Source organism: Chaetodon trifascialis, chromosome 12, assembly GCF_039877785.1.
Source record: "Chaetodon trifascialis isolate fChaTrf1 chromosome 12, fChaTrf1.hap1, whole genome shotgun sequence".
NCBI lineage: Eukaryota > Metazoa > Chordata > Actinopteri > Chaetodontiformes > Chaetodontidae > Chaetodon > Chaetodon trifascialis.
In genome coordinates this window covers 12,805,771-12,822,498 of record NC_092067.1, presented here as the reverse complement: position 1 = coordinate 12,822,498, position 16,728 = coordinate 12,805,771, and the positions used below count along the sequence as shown (strand labels likewise).

The following is a 16,728-nucleotide window of genomic DNA, read 5'->3' as shown; positions in this document are numbered from 1 at the left end:
AGTCGTTCAGGTGCTCTGCGGTGCGCTGAGCACAACGCACCAGCGCCACCAGTGACGTCAACATGGCTGTGGTCGTGGAACATTATTTGGGCGGTCATTCGACACTGATTACCAGACAGACACGTCTCACCAGATCGTCTATATTTCACTCATTACAGGCAGTGGATGCTGTGTGTGAGCGCGTCCTCCACAGTATTGATTTAACATTAAACACAGTTCAATCGAAACCCGGTTCAATGTGCGGCAAGTGGCAAATTGGGACGGCGGGATTAATGAGTGCTGCATGTAATAATGGTGTGGGTGAGCTGAGCAACTGTTGCTCTTGTCACCATGGAGAGGATGTTGATGCTGAAGTACGGCGCCACACACTGCCTTTTTCATCATCTCTGCAAGTAACCCATTGAAATCAAAGCTTATAATACGCTCAGTCTCTACTGCTTCTCCTGCCTTTCTATCTATCTGAAACCTGTTTTCTGCTGCCCCTCCTGGGGTCTGTCAGCCCCACTTATTGGCTGTATGCACAGACACAAACACAGGTCAGAGGTCAGTGAGCCCTTGGAGAGCTTTGAGTGAGGACGGTGACAGCTGACAGACTGCGAGGAGCTTTGGAAACATCGCTGAAGACGCCTCGCTCACACTCCATTTATGCGGCTTGTGTGGAGAAAACTATTGAGAGAATCAAGAAGAAGCGATGGATCTATTTTGCATTGCATGTTGCCGCTTCAGGCGGTGGATAAACAGATGATTACCATGAAATCAGCCGGCACATCGTAAACACTAGATTAGGGCAATGGAAAGAACTCAGTGACCTAAATAAGACATGAATTTTTGGTTTCTGTCACTGAGTGAACGGGAATAAAGATGTATAGATAACTGCTCCATCTATGCTGCAGTGCCTTCTCTCAGGTTATTATGATAAGTAATAAGGCAGACATGCAGATAGCATCCGTTCACTTTGTCTCTCACATAGACCCTCGTCAGACCAAAGTACAGATTTCCACTGGTCCAACGCGTACCCTGTGTTTCTCGGCACAAACAGCTCCCTTCTTGTTGTTTTTCGCCCTCATTTGCGGTTTCTCTTCAGCAGCTTGACCATGAAGGCCTGATTCACCCAGTCTCCTCCCAGATGTGTCTGCTTCTTGAACACTGTGAACCATTTATATGGGCTTTAATCTGAGGTGTTGTTAATAGGTGATATCTGAGGTCGCTAACTGGAATGAACTTGGTCTGTTTTTTCCTGGGCTGCTCCTCATGAGAGCCAGTTTCATCAGGGTGTTTGATGGTTTTTGCGATTCAGCAATTCTTGCCATAATATGGATTACTACAGTAGTCGGATAGGACTATTTACTGCAGCACAGCACAACTGATGGCCTCAAATGTATTAAGAAGGCAATTTATTCCGTTAATTAACTTTTGGTGATTCTGGTACTGTGCATAGTCTCTCAACACGCCCTGTGTATAAGCACAAACAGCGTTAGAGTCCTTGTTTAAATGGTGAGTTCAAAAACAGGACAACTTTACAGGCATGTCTCCTCACACCATACATACGTACATATCTGCAGGGAAATTATATAATGATGCATGTCAGTATTTAATAATGCTTCTTTGTTGCTTTTCAATCAAAAGGAACACATTCTCAGTGGCTCAACTCTCTGGTGGTTTGTGTGCACTCGATGCTGACTCAGATGCTGCTTATCTAGACTCTAGACCATGCTTGAAATCACTGGAAAATGTAGCAGCCGCTCAGGCACATATGACAGATAAAACACAAAGCCCCCTCTCATCTATTTCCCATCCCGTCTGAATTATCTGAGGGCTTTAATTTGGAATAATCAAGAAATTGTGTGTCATGTAGTCAGAGGAGTTATAGTGTAAAAAAAAAACACATTTGTGTAATTGATCAAGTCAGGGTAATCCAGCCCCTCTGCTGATATGTTTTCAGCTTGTTTTCACTGTCAGGGACTCTTTGTAATGGCTAAACTGGAGCTGGCTTATCTGTGTCATCAGCTGATCTGGAAACATTTTTTTTCTTCTCCCTTTTGGACAAATATTACTGTGTGAACTGCAAAGATCAAAGACACTAAATCATCTCCAGGCGCTCTGCGGCAACGGCATGAAGATTTGGTTTGAAAGTACGTTTTAATGTACTGAAGCTCTAAAACAAAAAAATCTCAATACAGCGGCATCAAAAATAATAATAATCATCATCATCATCATCATCATCATCATCATCATCATCATCATCATCATCATCATCGCGGGTTATCTAAAGGTGGAGCTTTGTGTTAAAAAAAAACACTGTTATTTCAATGTTTCTGTATTTAACATCCCTTCTGTAACATTTTATTCTTTTAATAATGACTTCTTGTTAATTGTTAATGAATGTTTAATGACAGAAACTTGCTCCAAGACCAGACTGATTTTGAGAATCAGCTTACAGAGGACTTTCACAAACAATTACAATTAATTACTCACCATCATGAGCCATGATGAGGTCTTATCACTACCAAGATTGTGCAAGTGCGCCCCCTGCTGACCGAGAAGTGAAATGCTTAATGAAAGTCTGAGTTACTGAGCGCATTCGCTCGCCCTCTGGGTCTGATTGGTAGAGAAGATACTTCTTCACCTCTGTGGGAAGGTGGAGGTCGTGAATCCCACCCAGCCTCTGCTTGCCTGCAGATTTCCTGATGTGCAGGCGGCACAACTGCATGAGAGGAGGCACTCCTGGACAGGCATCATGGGAGAGGCGGGAGCCGTGATAGAGAGATGTTTTGATTAATGTCATGAGAATCCCCACAGTCAGGCTACTTGGATGCTTTGGCTTGAGTACCTCCTGCTTGTCTCAGCAGCGTCTCCACCAGGCTGTTGGGAGGTGCGAGGTCCAGTGGACGTTTGCCCTCAGAGTTCCTGAGGGAGCAATTGGCCCCGTGGTCAAGCAGGATGGACACCAAGTCAGGGCTGCACAGACGAGCAGCGATGTGCAGCGGCGAGTCACCACACACACTGTCACTGGACACACTGCTGTTCACACTAGCACCTGAAGGAGAGCAGAGACTAATGAGGTATGAGCCTCAGATTACAGAGCCTAACTGGTGCACGAGGACAGTCTCTGACAGCTCAGTTAATGCTTGTCTTCAGCAGCAGAGCATCATTTATCCTCTTTATTGCTCACATAAAAGACTTTTGGGCCATTTCTTAGCTAGACTGCATTTACTGAAGGCATGAATAAGCGAGCCCACTGCTATTTTAAGCATAATTTTGTAGTACTTTCATACTTTTCATTCCACATATGCTTACATACAAAACAGGTGATCAGCAAATTACATGTGATGCTTCTGCAGTGGTGGAGGAAGTGTTCAGATCTTAAAGTAAAAGTAACAATACTGCAACATAAAAATACTCCATTACAAGTAAAAGTCATGAATTGGAAATGTCACCAAAGTAAACGTATGTGAATATTTTCAGCACAATTTACATAAAGTAAATAAAAGTACTCATAATGCAGTCTATGTGTTTTTGTTAAATCACCAAACAGTTATTAATGTAGTATTAGATTACTCAGTATGAAGTTACTGCTTACACATTATTGCATCAACAAAAAATCTCTAGTACTACGATATATGTATAATAATAAAATACTCAAAAAAGGGGCCATTGTGCACAATGTGTATGTTTACTTCTGGTACTTTTAAGTATTTTGCTGGAAACATTTTTTGTTCTTTTACTTCAATAAAAATTTGACAGCAGGACTTTTGCGTAAGGGTACAAATAAACAATAAACAACATACAAATAAATGACCTGAGTACTTTTTCTACTACTGGTGCTTTGTTACTAAGGTCAGTTTGACGCCATGTGAACAAACCTTCATTAGTTAAAGTCCCCCCCCCCCCCAACCTAAAACACTAACACTAGTTATTCTTACCGAGCTGAAGCAGTTTCCTCACAGTACTCAGATGCTGATTGGAGCAGGCAATGTGGAGAGGGAAACCTGATTGGTCGATGTACTGATCCACATCTGCGCCCTGCTGAACAAGAGGCTCGATGCACTCTGCGTGACCTAGACAGAGTTGCCAGAATCATCACAATGAGAAGTGATGCATTTGAAAGGATGTGCTTTGAAATGTGCTTGCGCTTGGCAAAGAATATGCATCGTTTTACTTTGTAGGCTTCAACAACACAGACTGTGTTTTAATACATTATACATTTCTCTGATGTGCTTTTCTGATGTTTTGGCACTCTTTGTGCATTTTGCAGTGACTGGCTACACTGGTTCAGCATAGATTACCCGTGCGTATGCAGAGGTATGCGACCTCTAACCTTTTGCTGCAGCCCTGTGGATTGGAGAGTTGGTCTGACTGGTCCCTGAGGGAGTTGCTCCGTGCTGCAGGAGCAGCGATACGCAGGTCACATGGCCCCGGGCGCAAGCTTCTGACAGGGGAGTTTGTCCATTCACTGTCGAACTGTTTACCTGACATGGGTAGGTTTATTTTTGACAAAAATCATTCGATTGAAAGTCAGAATAATGATCAAATCAGGCAAAGCAGTGATATTTTTATAGTGAGTGCATCATGTGAGCATTACTAATTTAATGTAACAAATAAGAAGCAGCGATGAGATGTTATGAGCCTTTACTGCGGTGCACTGTGACGCTTTGACAAGTCAGACTTTGCATTTAAAGATTTATGTTTGTTAATGTGTTGTCATGCATGCACGTGTCTGCATGCTCGCTTATAGCGTGTTTGGTTAATCTCTTACTCACACACAGCAGCAGCAGCACAATGTTAAACCCAGCAGTAATTGATTTGCTTGCCTCCTGACTAGACTAGAGCAGGATGTAGGAATTTCACAAACATACTGTCTTGGATCATCTTGAATTTAGTTATATTCACCAAAATAAGTGTAACCAGACAGAAGCCTTACTGACATTTGCCCCATTTTCCATCAGAAGCTTTGCACAAGCCACATGGCCTTGCATACACGCTCCATGGAGGGGAGAAACCTGATCCAGAGTGCTCAGATTTACACCTGCACCCTGTGAACAATACACAAGTGAGATACTGAAGATGCTCCAACATAAAGTACCAACAACAAAACGTTGATGGTTTATATGATGTTTGATTATGAAATATTTCATATTTCAGCAAAGAACTTTTTTTTTTCTCCACACATGATGATTTTCAGACAGAAAAATCTTTCGTTGATGCATTATAATAAGTTTACCTGTGCAATGAGTCTTTGCAGAGTGAAGACACGTCCGTTGAATGCAGCATCATGAATTGGAGACCAGTCTGATTCAACATCTAGGTACAGACATTGAAAAACAGCAGCCACTCACAACTTATCGCACTTTTCAAATGATAGAAATATGCATTCAAGCGACATGGTGAAACTTGAAAGCAGTGAATGTGTTCCAGCTGCAGTGTGCGCATGCCCTGCCAGCAGCTACTCACCACTCATCAAAGGGTTTGAGAAAAAAACAACAGTCCCACTTTGACATGTGGAGTCTTGCAGAGTCTCTCCGGGTTCAGCAGCCATACTTCACAGTGACCGCTGCAGAGGCTATGTGAGGGCCTGCTTGTTTTGCCTCATAGTTTTTTAAATAAAAAGCTTAACTTTGTCCAACTAAAGTCGAAACCCATCTGAAAGGCGTTTCTTCCTCATCTGCCGTCAGCATATTTGTTGCAAGTCTGTTTGCTGTGATGTCATTTCCTCTCAGACAAAGCATTTGCCATGCAGGAAAACAGGCTGGTTGAATGTAGCGGGTGGCTCTCGACCAATGAAGGTGCAGAGGGAGGGAGCGGGAGAGGGGCCTGTTGAACAGGTCTGTAATTTTGTGTGTAATTTGACACTGTACATCCACACCCATCCTCTCCAGCAGGAGATGGGTGGTGTTAAGGGTGGGTAAAATGAAGGGAAATGAGTCTACATGTAAAGTTCTGGTGCATTGTGAACGCATTATGTAATGATTGGTTTGAATTAATAAGCCATAAAGATGTAACATCTGTTTATATTCTTTCCCTTTGCGCCTGATTCAGAACAACACAGCAGAACTTTTTTTCCATCGATAAACCCTTCTTAGGTGTTTTTTCAATTTTATGTCCTTGGCGAGAGTTTCCTGAAAAACTCATTTTATAAAAAAGCAGTTGTGATGCTTTCAATCTCTTGACAAAGTCAGCTTCTTTTATGCGCCTCAGCGATGACATTGACGTGGCTGTCGCTGCAGACACGTTGCATTTTCTGCTTAGAGATATTTAAAGTCCCACCCGTCGCTCAGAAATGTGTTTTGCTTAATGTTGCCTCACGCGGATGTTTGACCTTCATTATGCAGAGTGACGTTTGCGCAGAGTTTGACACCAGAAGGCTGTTTTCACATTCATCTGCGCTCACCTTAAACCTGACTTTGTTTCTAGATGATTTTGTGACATGACTGCTAGTTTGGACCCAGCTGAAACCTCTTTTCAGTAAAGAAGGAGGCAGTGTGTCTCATATCGCGTGGTTAAAGTTGTGAGACATACAAATATTCATATATTCAGAATTTCTGACTTTCTTTCTGACACTTGTGCCATTTTATCTTTATTGTTGTCTTGTACCTTTATAGTTGTTGTGTTGCACCTTTATAGTTTTGCACGCAAATAATATTTCGATCCCTCTTAGTGTCTTGTACAAATAATTATCTATTTCAATTTGTCTGCAGGGGATCATCTTTGTCTTTATCACCACTACATCTTGTTATTACCGTCACATTGCATATTTGATGCAAAATGCAGTTTGCTGTGAAATGCTGTTCAATAAATCGAGCCTTTGTGACAGGAGAATGACATTTCTCTTAATTCCATGTAGTTAAATGTGATCTTAATTAAAGGATTTCACAGCTTGCTTTGTAAAAAAAAGGAAAATCCACTTATTTTCTAAACTTAACAGAATGTGAACATGTGGCCTAATAATCAGGGCTGACCCTCCTGTGAGTCAAAAATCAGGGTTCAACGCCCAAACATGCTCAGCCTCAGTGTCTTTGAGTAAAAGACTGAACCTCACCTCTGACTGACATCTGCATCCAGATGATGAAATAAATCCGGTTTGACTTGAAGCTAGCAGCTGTGTCATGAGATGTACCTCTGCGATTACTGATTTGATGTAATGGTATGAGCTCAACCTTTTCACACACAGCTATCCCCAGATGAACAGTAGCAGTCTGTTGTGTTTTGAGAGCTACAGACACACTGCGTGCAGACCGGCAGAGGGCAGCAACAGAGAGCAGACGTTTTAACAGCAAGTCAGTATTAACTGTATTCCTCAGGGCGCTGTTAATCGCTGGCAGCAGGCTACAAGCTTGCCATACAATTGACTTTGTGCCTCGTCAGAGAAGGTGCATATGGATTAGAATGCCATTGTACAAACTCAATGAATGCCCTCTCTGTAGTACTGAATAATGAAAGCCCTTGATGCTTTGTTTCCCAAATAAATCTGCTTCAAATGTCCACCCGTTTCCTCAGATCTCTGTCCAAGCTGGCAGATCCAGCAGCTGCCGTGACCTCTCCTGTATCTGGACGTGGCGAACGTCTGCTGCATGCATACTGAGAGGGGGAATTATTTTAAGTATTGGCTTTTAATCCTGGTGCAAGATTCAGCTAACATATGCAAGCAAAGTGCACCAAATGTCAACCTTCTTATCATGAATCTAATTATGGGACTGAGCCTGCTTTACTCTGGATGGATTCCCATTTCTTTTTGTGCATTTACTTTCTAATTCTTTGTCTCATAGGTTGGACCTTTTCATGACTGCCTCAACAAAGAGACTGCTGGACACGATCGATCCTTCTGTATCAAAATTAGATTTCATTTTCATGTGCAAATCAATTATTTTCTATGACCGGCACTAAAAACTTTGCATGGTGGACTAAAACTCCGAGTCAGTTGAACAGTCAGTCTTTGACATCTTTTTGAACCGACTTATCTGACTTGTTTGTTCTGCTTATCAATGCAGAACATGTGATCTTTTATGCTACAATCCGCATGAAATACTACACATGAGTCCAATTCTGTTATCACTAAAGCATGACCCACGAATAGCACAAGTGCTAGACAGAGAGCATTCAGTGGTCACTGCATCTGCCTCCAAGGTTATCATGTGGGTGCTGCTGCTGATGAGTTTGGTCTCCGTTGATTTATTCCTTTATTGTTTAAGCGTGCTTTTTTTGACTCATTTCTACTTTGAATATATGACGCATGCTGTGTTTTTTTTAATGAAGAATACGTTTTTGATTCATCGATTGATGCTGTTGAAGTAGAGCAGTGTCTGCACTTGCAAAGTCGAACAGTAACTGTGCAAAAGTTTTAGGCAGGTGTGGAAAAAAATGCTGTAAACTAAGAAAGCTTTCAAAAGTGTAATCCCAGACAGACTCCATGATGTTGAAATCAGGCCTCTGTTGGGGCCATTCCATCACTTCCAGGACTTCTTGTTCTTCTTTACGCTGAAGGCGGTTCTTAATCACCCAAACTGTACTCAGGTCACTCGTCGGTGTGGCCCAACAGGGAATTCCAAACCACATCATATAATTCTCGGCCGCTGGTCTTCACCTTCATACCTCGCGTATATCTGTAACAATCGGAGACATCGGAAATGTCCATGTGCAGCTCTCATCTCGAGTTCCTTTGGGGCTTAACAGCTTAACATCAGAAGAGACAGCTGCCCCACCCTGAGTCTCCACCTTCCCCGGTGTCCTCTCATCAACAAACCAGCAGCCAGCACCAATCTAACATCGCCCCCGTACATCCAAAACCCAGAGTCCACCATCCATTCTTTCGTCCCCTCCTTCCTTCCCCTTTCACGCACTTCAACCTCACCCCTCATCCTACCATTCCTCATCCCTTCACCCCTCGACCCTCATTCTTTCATCCCTCCTTTCATCCCCACATACTAGTGCATCCTTCTTCATCATCCGTGCTCTCCTTCACCTCAAGACATATTGAACGACTGTAAATCTGTATCTTTGTGGTGTGGTCTTTGTTAGAGACCTACATGTGAAACTGGTGGTCATTAGCACCTGTTTGAATAACTGGTTGGTCATACACCTGGTGGTTTGAAGGCAAAGGGCAGTAACACCAAATATTGATTTGACTTAGAGTTTCTTTTCTTTTCTTCGCTCACTTTGCATTTTGTAAAATGATAGAAAATAAACAATTGCTATTTATATTTTGAAAGCATTCTTAGTTCACAGCATCTTTTCACACCTGCCTTGAACATTTGCACAGTACTGTATATCCAAGATGTGTTCTCTTTTTATTTCATGCTGTTATTGTTATTGTGATTTGTTTATAGGTCAGTGGCGTCCATCTGAGGTTGTCCTATTGACCTCCTGTGTGTATCTTAATGGGTTGTAATCAATCAGCAGTGCTTGCATTAGCCCAATAATTTTCCCTCAGTGGAAAAATAACTTATATCACATCAAAATTCCCTATTATAATTCTGATTTGAGTGTATTTTAATCCTGTACAGGCCAAGAGCAGCAAAATAGTGCGCATGAATTAAGGAATCAACATACAGTAGCTGCTGAACTCACCAGACCAAACCAACCACATTCTATCACACAACAGTCCTTTGTCGGCTCTCTTGCATTGTGGCACAGTTAAGCTACAACTGCAGGGATTAAATGGAAGCACATGATGATTCAACCCCGTGATTTCTCAGAGACTTGGGTCATGTACCCAATCATTTCCTCTCCTTTTCTTCTGTCTTTTTCTTCTTTCTCCTGACACCGTAGCGCACGTCTTTGTCTCCCTCTGCCTCCCTCCTCTCCTGTCCGTCTCCTCCAGTGCGTCATGGCATCCCCCCGACTGGAGACCTTCTGTTGCCCGAACCGAGACGCAGCGACCGAGTTTGTGGTCACCTTTCAGCCCGTCCTGTTCGGGGCGTTGAGTCTGGGAAGCGCGGCTCTCAGCCTTTTATTTGCTGTTTTACAACTTCTTCCGAAGCGCAAAGGATACAGAAGACTCGGACAGTATCCGCTGCCAAGGCCCGCGTCTTCCTCCCGGATATTGTTCATCATCAGTGTGTGTGACATACTGGGGTGTGCAGGTAAAGAACACACTGCTGGCATAGGCCTCCTTTTTTTTATTACAGCTCAGACAAAGAAAAGGGCGAGTAGTTTTTCACAAGGTGGTATCGCTTGCTGGATCCAATTACGCACGCAAATATTTTGTTTTTAACCCTTTTGTTGCACCACATTTGCTTATCTGACCTGCCTTACCTGTACTTATAAAACACTGATTACTATGAAAAACGGGATTTATCTGCCGAGAAAGAAAGAAATAAAATGTTTCTTTATAGATTTTTCTCGCGTGAGCATTTGCAACAATTTCACTCAGCAAAAATGCCACAAATCTGGATTACAAACTTAAAAATCACAGCTCAGATCAAGTTTGTGCAGAGTAGATGACGCCTGTTAAAGAGTTTCACTTATAAAAGAAAAGCATGAATCACGATCCTCTCATGTGAGGAATGAAATGACTCATAACAACAACTGCAAACTTTTTTTTTTTCTGTTGGCATATGTTGATTTGAATGCAGCATTGTTCTTAAAGCAATAGTTACACATCCACACTGTTGCTCTGCATGGCACGCTTGAACTGTCCATTCGTGGCATTGCCTCTGCACTTGGTGAAGGCAGATGAGGTCATGTTTGCCCGCGTGCTTAGTGCCCAGCGAGATTCACTCACCGCTGCAAAGGAACAGCTCGAAGCGCAATTTCCAATAAAGTACACAACGGCGTGCAGTCTGCATCACATTAAGATTGTGGGAGAGCTCCCCTTTTTCCATTCCACGGTGAAGTCTAAGGAAGTGGAAACACCCTTATAAAACACACCTGGAGGCAGTTCATATTTCCATGATATAAAGCTGCTATTAAAAGGATTCCGTGGCTGAATCTAATTAATAAATGTACTTAATAATACCTAATTAAAGAAGAACTTCAGTTTCACATCCTCTGTTCATTTTCTCTCTTCTGTTTGTTCCCCTCCTCTTGCTGGCAAAGCAGGACTCTAATTTTCTCAACAGTTACAATTGGAGACCATGTGTTGTTTTGCTCTCCCAGGTATCATCGTAAGGTCATCAGTGTGGCTGGGCCTGCCAAACATCATTGACCACATCTCGGTGGCCAACAGCACTGATGTCTGGCCAGAGGTCTTCTGTGTCGGCAGCGCGGTATGTACCACTCTCTTCGACAAAGAGACACCAGTTCAGTTAAGGTTTCGTGCGAGCGTTGAATTTGACAGATAGGGACAAGAGAGGGACGATATGGTCATGCGTGATGCTGAAAAATCCAGATTCCATGGATAAATGTGATGATTCGTTTATGTGCCTGATGAACAAGCATGTGCGCAGTCGACTCAAAAAAACTCAAAAAGAAGGCACAGTTACTTAAATACTTCTTGCTATCAGAATTACTACAGTTATGACCTGCAGAATCAGAATATTGTGTCTAATTTGTGTGTTACAGATGTGGATCCAGCTGTTTTTCAGTGCTTCTTTTTGGTGGACCTTTTGTTATGCTGTTGACGTCTTCCTGGTGGTGAAAACATCTGCAGGAATCAGGTGCTCTGAGCCTCGCCTTCCGTCTACAACTCATTATCACCTCAGTATCTCCTCATAGAGAAACAAGATGAAGCTTTAAACTGAGCCGTCAATGTGTAAAAAAAAAAAAAAAAAAATCCTCCTCTCACTTTGCTTCACTGTCTGCTGAAGATTTGATGCTTTCTCATTCAGTGCTCCATTTACAAGCCCCGCGTGACACCAGTTTGAAGTTTGTTATGATGAAAGTGGACTGACATTGCTATAAAATATCAGATCTCTTTAATACACATCTTGTGTTTCAATGGGCAGCCAGTATGCTCCCCTCCCCCAATGTGTACTACATTTGTTGCCTGCAAAGGAAAAAAAAAAAGTCATCCTCAAGATAAAGAGCTGCGGCATGTGTTGTGAGCTCAGTCTCATGACCTGTTTCTCTCCCCACCAGCACCATTATCCTCTACCACATGATTACGTGGGGTCTGGCTGTGCTGTTGTGCGTTGAAGGAGTGGCCATGCTCTACTATCCATCCATCTCCGAGTAAGACTCTTCGTTGTTCTTAGACACACCTTCAAGCACCTTTCAGCATTTGCTGGTCTCATCACGAGATGAACTCCTGCAAGAATAGTCAAGTGATCAGAAAAGACCACAGATAATTTGCCAAATATGTGTAACCACACCTCGACAAATTTGTGTCACAGTGAACGTCCCTGTTGATTGGCCGTGCTGTCCCCACATGATAGCACATCTGTCCAGCACTGAATACATCTGATTTCCAATGCTAATTTTGTTGCCTTTTTGTGCAGTTGCGAGCAAGGCCTCCAGCATGCTATCCCTCACTATGTCACCACGTACGCACCAATGCTGCTCGTCCTCGTGGCGAATCCTGTCTTCTTTAATCGGACCATATCTGCAGGTGAGTTCCCTGCTCTCAAACCTGTCTACTTCAAAGGCTGTTACACATCCACGTGGGCTTAAATAACCACCTCTCTCGTCCTTCCAACCTAGTGACATCTTTACTAAAAGGACGACAAGGAATCTACACAGAAAATGAGAGACGGCTGGCCAATGAGATAAAAATACGCTTCTTTAAAATAATGCTGGTGTTCTTTATTTGGTATGTTACCATTTTTTATCAGAGGGATAAACTTAAATGAATTGTTTGACATTTTGGGAAGTATACTTATTTGCTTTGTTGCGAGGTGAGAGTTAGGTGAGAAAATAGACTGTATTTGTTGTCACTCCAAAGCACGTAATGGACCTGCCAGTCCACCGTGTCAGAGCCGAGCAGGACAAGTGAACAGTGTGATTGCAGGTAAATGGAGCTGTTGTGAGCTGTGTGATCAGAGCCATGAAGTCAATCTTTGCAAGACATGGAATCCCCCAGATCGTCTACCATGCCATTGGACCATGCTACAGCTGCAAAAAGGTCCAGAGGTTTGCTGAAGAGTATGACTTTCAACCTGTGACTTCAAGCCCTTTATATGCCCAGTCAAGTCGAAAAGCAGAGAAAGGAGTCCACATAGTCAAACAGCTGCTCAGTGGCTGGTTAGACATGACACAGGGAGATTCCAACAACTGGGGCAAGAAAGCCACCGTCCTAGAGGAAGTGAGTCCGAGATCCTTCCCCGTCAGAACAGAGGACGGTTGAATCCTGGGAATGGAAAGAGCTTCCTGAGCAAGAACAGACAGATGAAGAGGATCCAGCCTGTGCTGCACCAGCTGAGACCAGCTGTGCAGACACGTTCATCGCCTGAGCTCAGAAGATCCACACACCCCGTCCAAGCACCTGATGGACTGGATCTTCAAAGCACAAGAGCTGAGCTGTATCATTTAAAACACTGTTGGACACTGGTCCAACATGACACTGACACACTGTCCTCTAGTGGATTGGTGGGTCCATTACACGCTTTGGTGTCTGTACGGTCAATATTAAGATGCAGCCAGTAGCTGGTTAGCTTAGCTTAGCATGAAGACTGCAATCAAGGGACATGGCCTTTCTCTGTCCAAAGGTAATGAAATCCACCTGCCAGTTCCTCTAAAGCCTACTAATTACTTTGGTTTAATCTGTATGAAGAATGCAAAAACATTTTGTGGTCCAAACTATTTCTTGGCCAGGCTCAGTAAATTCCTGCCGTCTTAGTTTGCTGGTTGCCTGGCATCCTCACAGTGACAAGGGAAGAGGAAGTTACTGCACCCAGCCAGGAAATGATGCGGCACATAAGCTCCCGTAAAACCACAACATGCTGTTTTTACACTTTGGTTTTTTAATAAGCATATTTCCCAAAATGTGGTGCTACGTCTTTAAAGGACCACACATAAAACGAAATGTGTATGTCACAGATTATTTATAACAGAGATGTCTTGCTGTGGTGTCTCTTGATGTAACATGACTCTCACCAGGCAAACAAATGAAAATTCATGTGCTCATCTTAGTGCTCATCAAGTAATCATTATTTTCCACAGCTATTTGAGCATAATTTAAGACGGATATTAGCTCCATATTCATTTGATGAAAACTTTTATTAATTTACAGCTGTAGGTTTTTTTTTCTTTTCTTGATTATATAAGTAAAAGTTTAAAGACTTACTGAGACAAATGGTGTTTTCCACTGATGTTTTAGCTGGGTCCCCAACATCATCAATGAGAGCCTCCTCTTCTTCCTGGAGATGCAGACTGACATCAATGACAGCAGTTTCAGGAATATCAGAAATGCAGCCCTCATCACATGGTTTATCATGGTGGGTTAAAAAACGTCATCACAGTGAAGAAACTACTGTTTTATCCGTGTATAACACCTTAAATTATTCTGTATTTTTACTTTTCAGGGTATCCTGAACCCCATGCAAGCTTTCCTCAACACCCTGGCCTTTCACGGCTGGACAGGCTTCGATGTTGACCTCAGCCTGCAGCGGAGGAGGGAGCTGGCCTGGGACTCGGTTTCTACTTCAGTGCCTAACGCAGCAAGCCATAATCCCATTGTGGGAACGGCTCTGCTCTACCAGAGTCATGTCCAGGAAGCCAAGAAGAACATGATGGGCAACGGACAGCAGCACTCCGACGGCATCAGTGTCCTCTCAGAAGGTAATTGGGCTTTCAGTGGCAGTAACACCTCACCTGTATATCAGGGCTGGTGAAGCTTTAAAGCTGACACACTGCTCACCAGCATCCTGTGTGGTACACGGTGTCTCATGATGCCACGGCGGCTGGAATGCCCCCTTTTTATCTGAAGTATATGTTGTTGTTTTTTTGATGATACCATTATGGCATGACTTCATCCACAGAGGAGAGGTTTCTATCATTGTGATTAAATTAACGTCAGCAGCAAAAAAAAAAAACAAAAAACACTCTCTGTGATGAACTTTTAATGGTAAAATACCTTTTTAAGCAGTGTTGTAGCCGACGCAGCAGTGAAGCATGCAGTGTCGTGGAACACCCTGCAGAACTGAAGCTTTGATCTATGGTGCACTGAACAGTACGGTAGCATGAAACCACATAGCACAGAAAGTTCCCCTTTTTTAAAAATAATAATGAACAGATGAAAACAGCTTGGCTACCATGCTGCATGTGCTTCTTAATCCAGCGTGGCACGACACGCTCGTTTACTGTGCAACCTCATAATGTATGCAAATTCTGTTAAAGGTGCCAAGTTGTTACACAGAGAAAGTGTCATCACTGATTTACATTAAGATGACATGCAGAGAGCAGTGACTTGCTCCTAACATTCTGATAAAACCCAGAAGTTTGCTGTGCTGTGTGTGTGCTGAGCGTAGTTTGAACACTGATGTGAATTTACAGATATTTATACTTTCGTTCTGGTAACACTGAGTGATGACAGGGATTTTACATGCAGGACATTTTGACATGTCACTGTAGGAAAAGCACTGGCGTACATGATTAAATGAACAGTGGCTGAATTCCATTTAGCTGCTTCTGTTTCAGGGTCCTGGCATTGTGCACGCTGGCTCACTACTGTCATGGCTCACTGGGACGCTTGAATCAAAAAAAGAGCCATCATTAATATTATTATTATAATTATTATTATAGTAACACCTGTGATTTTCCAACTATGATGAGAAATGTCTTCCCTGAAAAAGTCCTGTTTAGATACTTTAAAATGTATTTTGGGATGATTTTTATTGTAAAGCATTTTATACCATTTTATACAATTTTTGTAGTTGTGTTTGTGCGCCATGTGGATACTGTAAAAAGTGTTTTGTGTCACCATTCAGTGTCTCTGAAATGACAAGTCTTTAGAAATAAAGCTAATCTTTTAAAGGATTTATGTTTTTATTCATTCATATAGCCTTCTGTTTTTCATTCAGTGTGCCTCGATTCTAAAAATTCTGTACATTGTCAGGATACATATTCCCAAAATTCCCAAAATACATTTGTGGATGAGTGCACACATTTGTGATGGAGCGATATATGAATATCTCAGTAGACAAGCAGTTTGATGAGCTGTGAAGGTGTCATGTGCAGTAACACCCAGTAATCTACCCCTATTTTGTCTTGCTAGGTTCAGAGTCTAGTACAGTTGAAATCCACATTTCCAGCGAGCTACGAGACTATGAGGATGTAGACGCTGATGGAGAATCCTTGGAGAACTCTGTGAGGCACTAGCTGGGGTGATCAACAACCCGCCTCCCTCTACCACGTCCCCTGTGTGACACTGTTCTTTTGTTTTAGATTGTCTCCTCTTAGCGTTTACTGTGTCAGTGAGGTTTCTCAGATATTAACTGGTCATGAGACTTCATTAGTTGGTATGTCAGGAATAAGTCTAATTCTTGATTCCAAGCCTTTTATTTCCTCCTAAGCTTTTTAAATCTGTCTGCAGCACGGTGTAGTGTTACATCGACTGTACAGCAGCTGAACAGTCCCAAAGCTGCTGCAGCGTGTCTTGTAGCAGTCAGTCAACAGAACAAACATGACATTTTCTTATTAATAACCCACAGGCTGACTTTTTAAAGTGCCTTACGTGCTTGAGGAAAGACTTCTCCCATTAAATTCACTGAACTAGATGTGCACAGGTTTTGTGATAAGCACTCTTGCTATTAAGCTCCCAAAGCCAAGCAGAATGTATTGTAGTTACTGTATTCCCGACTGTCCATCTTGTATTTTTGCACACATTTTATATTAAATGACCTAATATTTCTTAAGGTT

The 16,728-nt window shown here is 42.6% G+C and overlaps 3 protein-coding genes across 3 annotated transcripts in view; 1 reads left to right on the top strand and 2 right to left on the bottom strand.

Annotated features, from left to right (window-relative positions):
* Positions 1–16,728, bottom strand: part of gpm6bb (glycoprotein M6Bb) — a 387,662-nt gene that overhangs the window by 82,813 nt on the left and 288,121 nt on the right. The gene's annotated exons all lie outside the window — the stretch shown is intronic.
* On the bottom strand, positions 506–5,577 carry LOC139340590 (ankyrin repeat and SOCS box protein 9-like). Its single transcript, XM_070976500.1, has 8 exons — positions 5,452–5,577; positions 5,222–5,301; positions 4,926–5,033; positions 4,319–4,469; positions 3,924–4,058; positions 2,831–3,037; positions 2,538–2,724; positions 506–512 (listed from the first exon to the last, which is right to left on the bottom strand). The coding sequence occupies exons 1-8, from the start codon at positions 5,534–5,536 to the stop codon at positions 506–508; spliced, it is 960 nt and encodes a 319-aa protein (XP_070832601.1). The 5' UTR covers positions 5,537–5,577.
* gpr143 (G protein-coupled receptor 143) lies at positions 9,735–16,721 on the top strand. The gene is made up of 9 exons (XM_070975927.1): positions 9,735–10,076; positions 11,092–11,201; positions 11,497–11,591; positions 12,013–12,105; positions 12,372–12,481; positions 12,574–12,682; positions 14,189–14,306; positions 14,394–14,649; positions 16,085–16,721. The coding sequence occupies exons 1-9, from the start codon at positions 9,821–9,823 to the stop codon at positions 16,186–16,188; spliced, it is 1,251 nt and encodes a 416-aa protein (XP_070832028.1). The 5' UTR covers positions 9,735–9,820; the 3' UTR covers positions 16,189–16,721.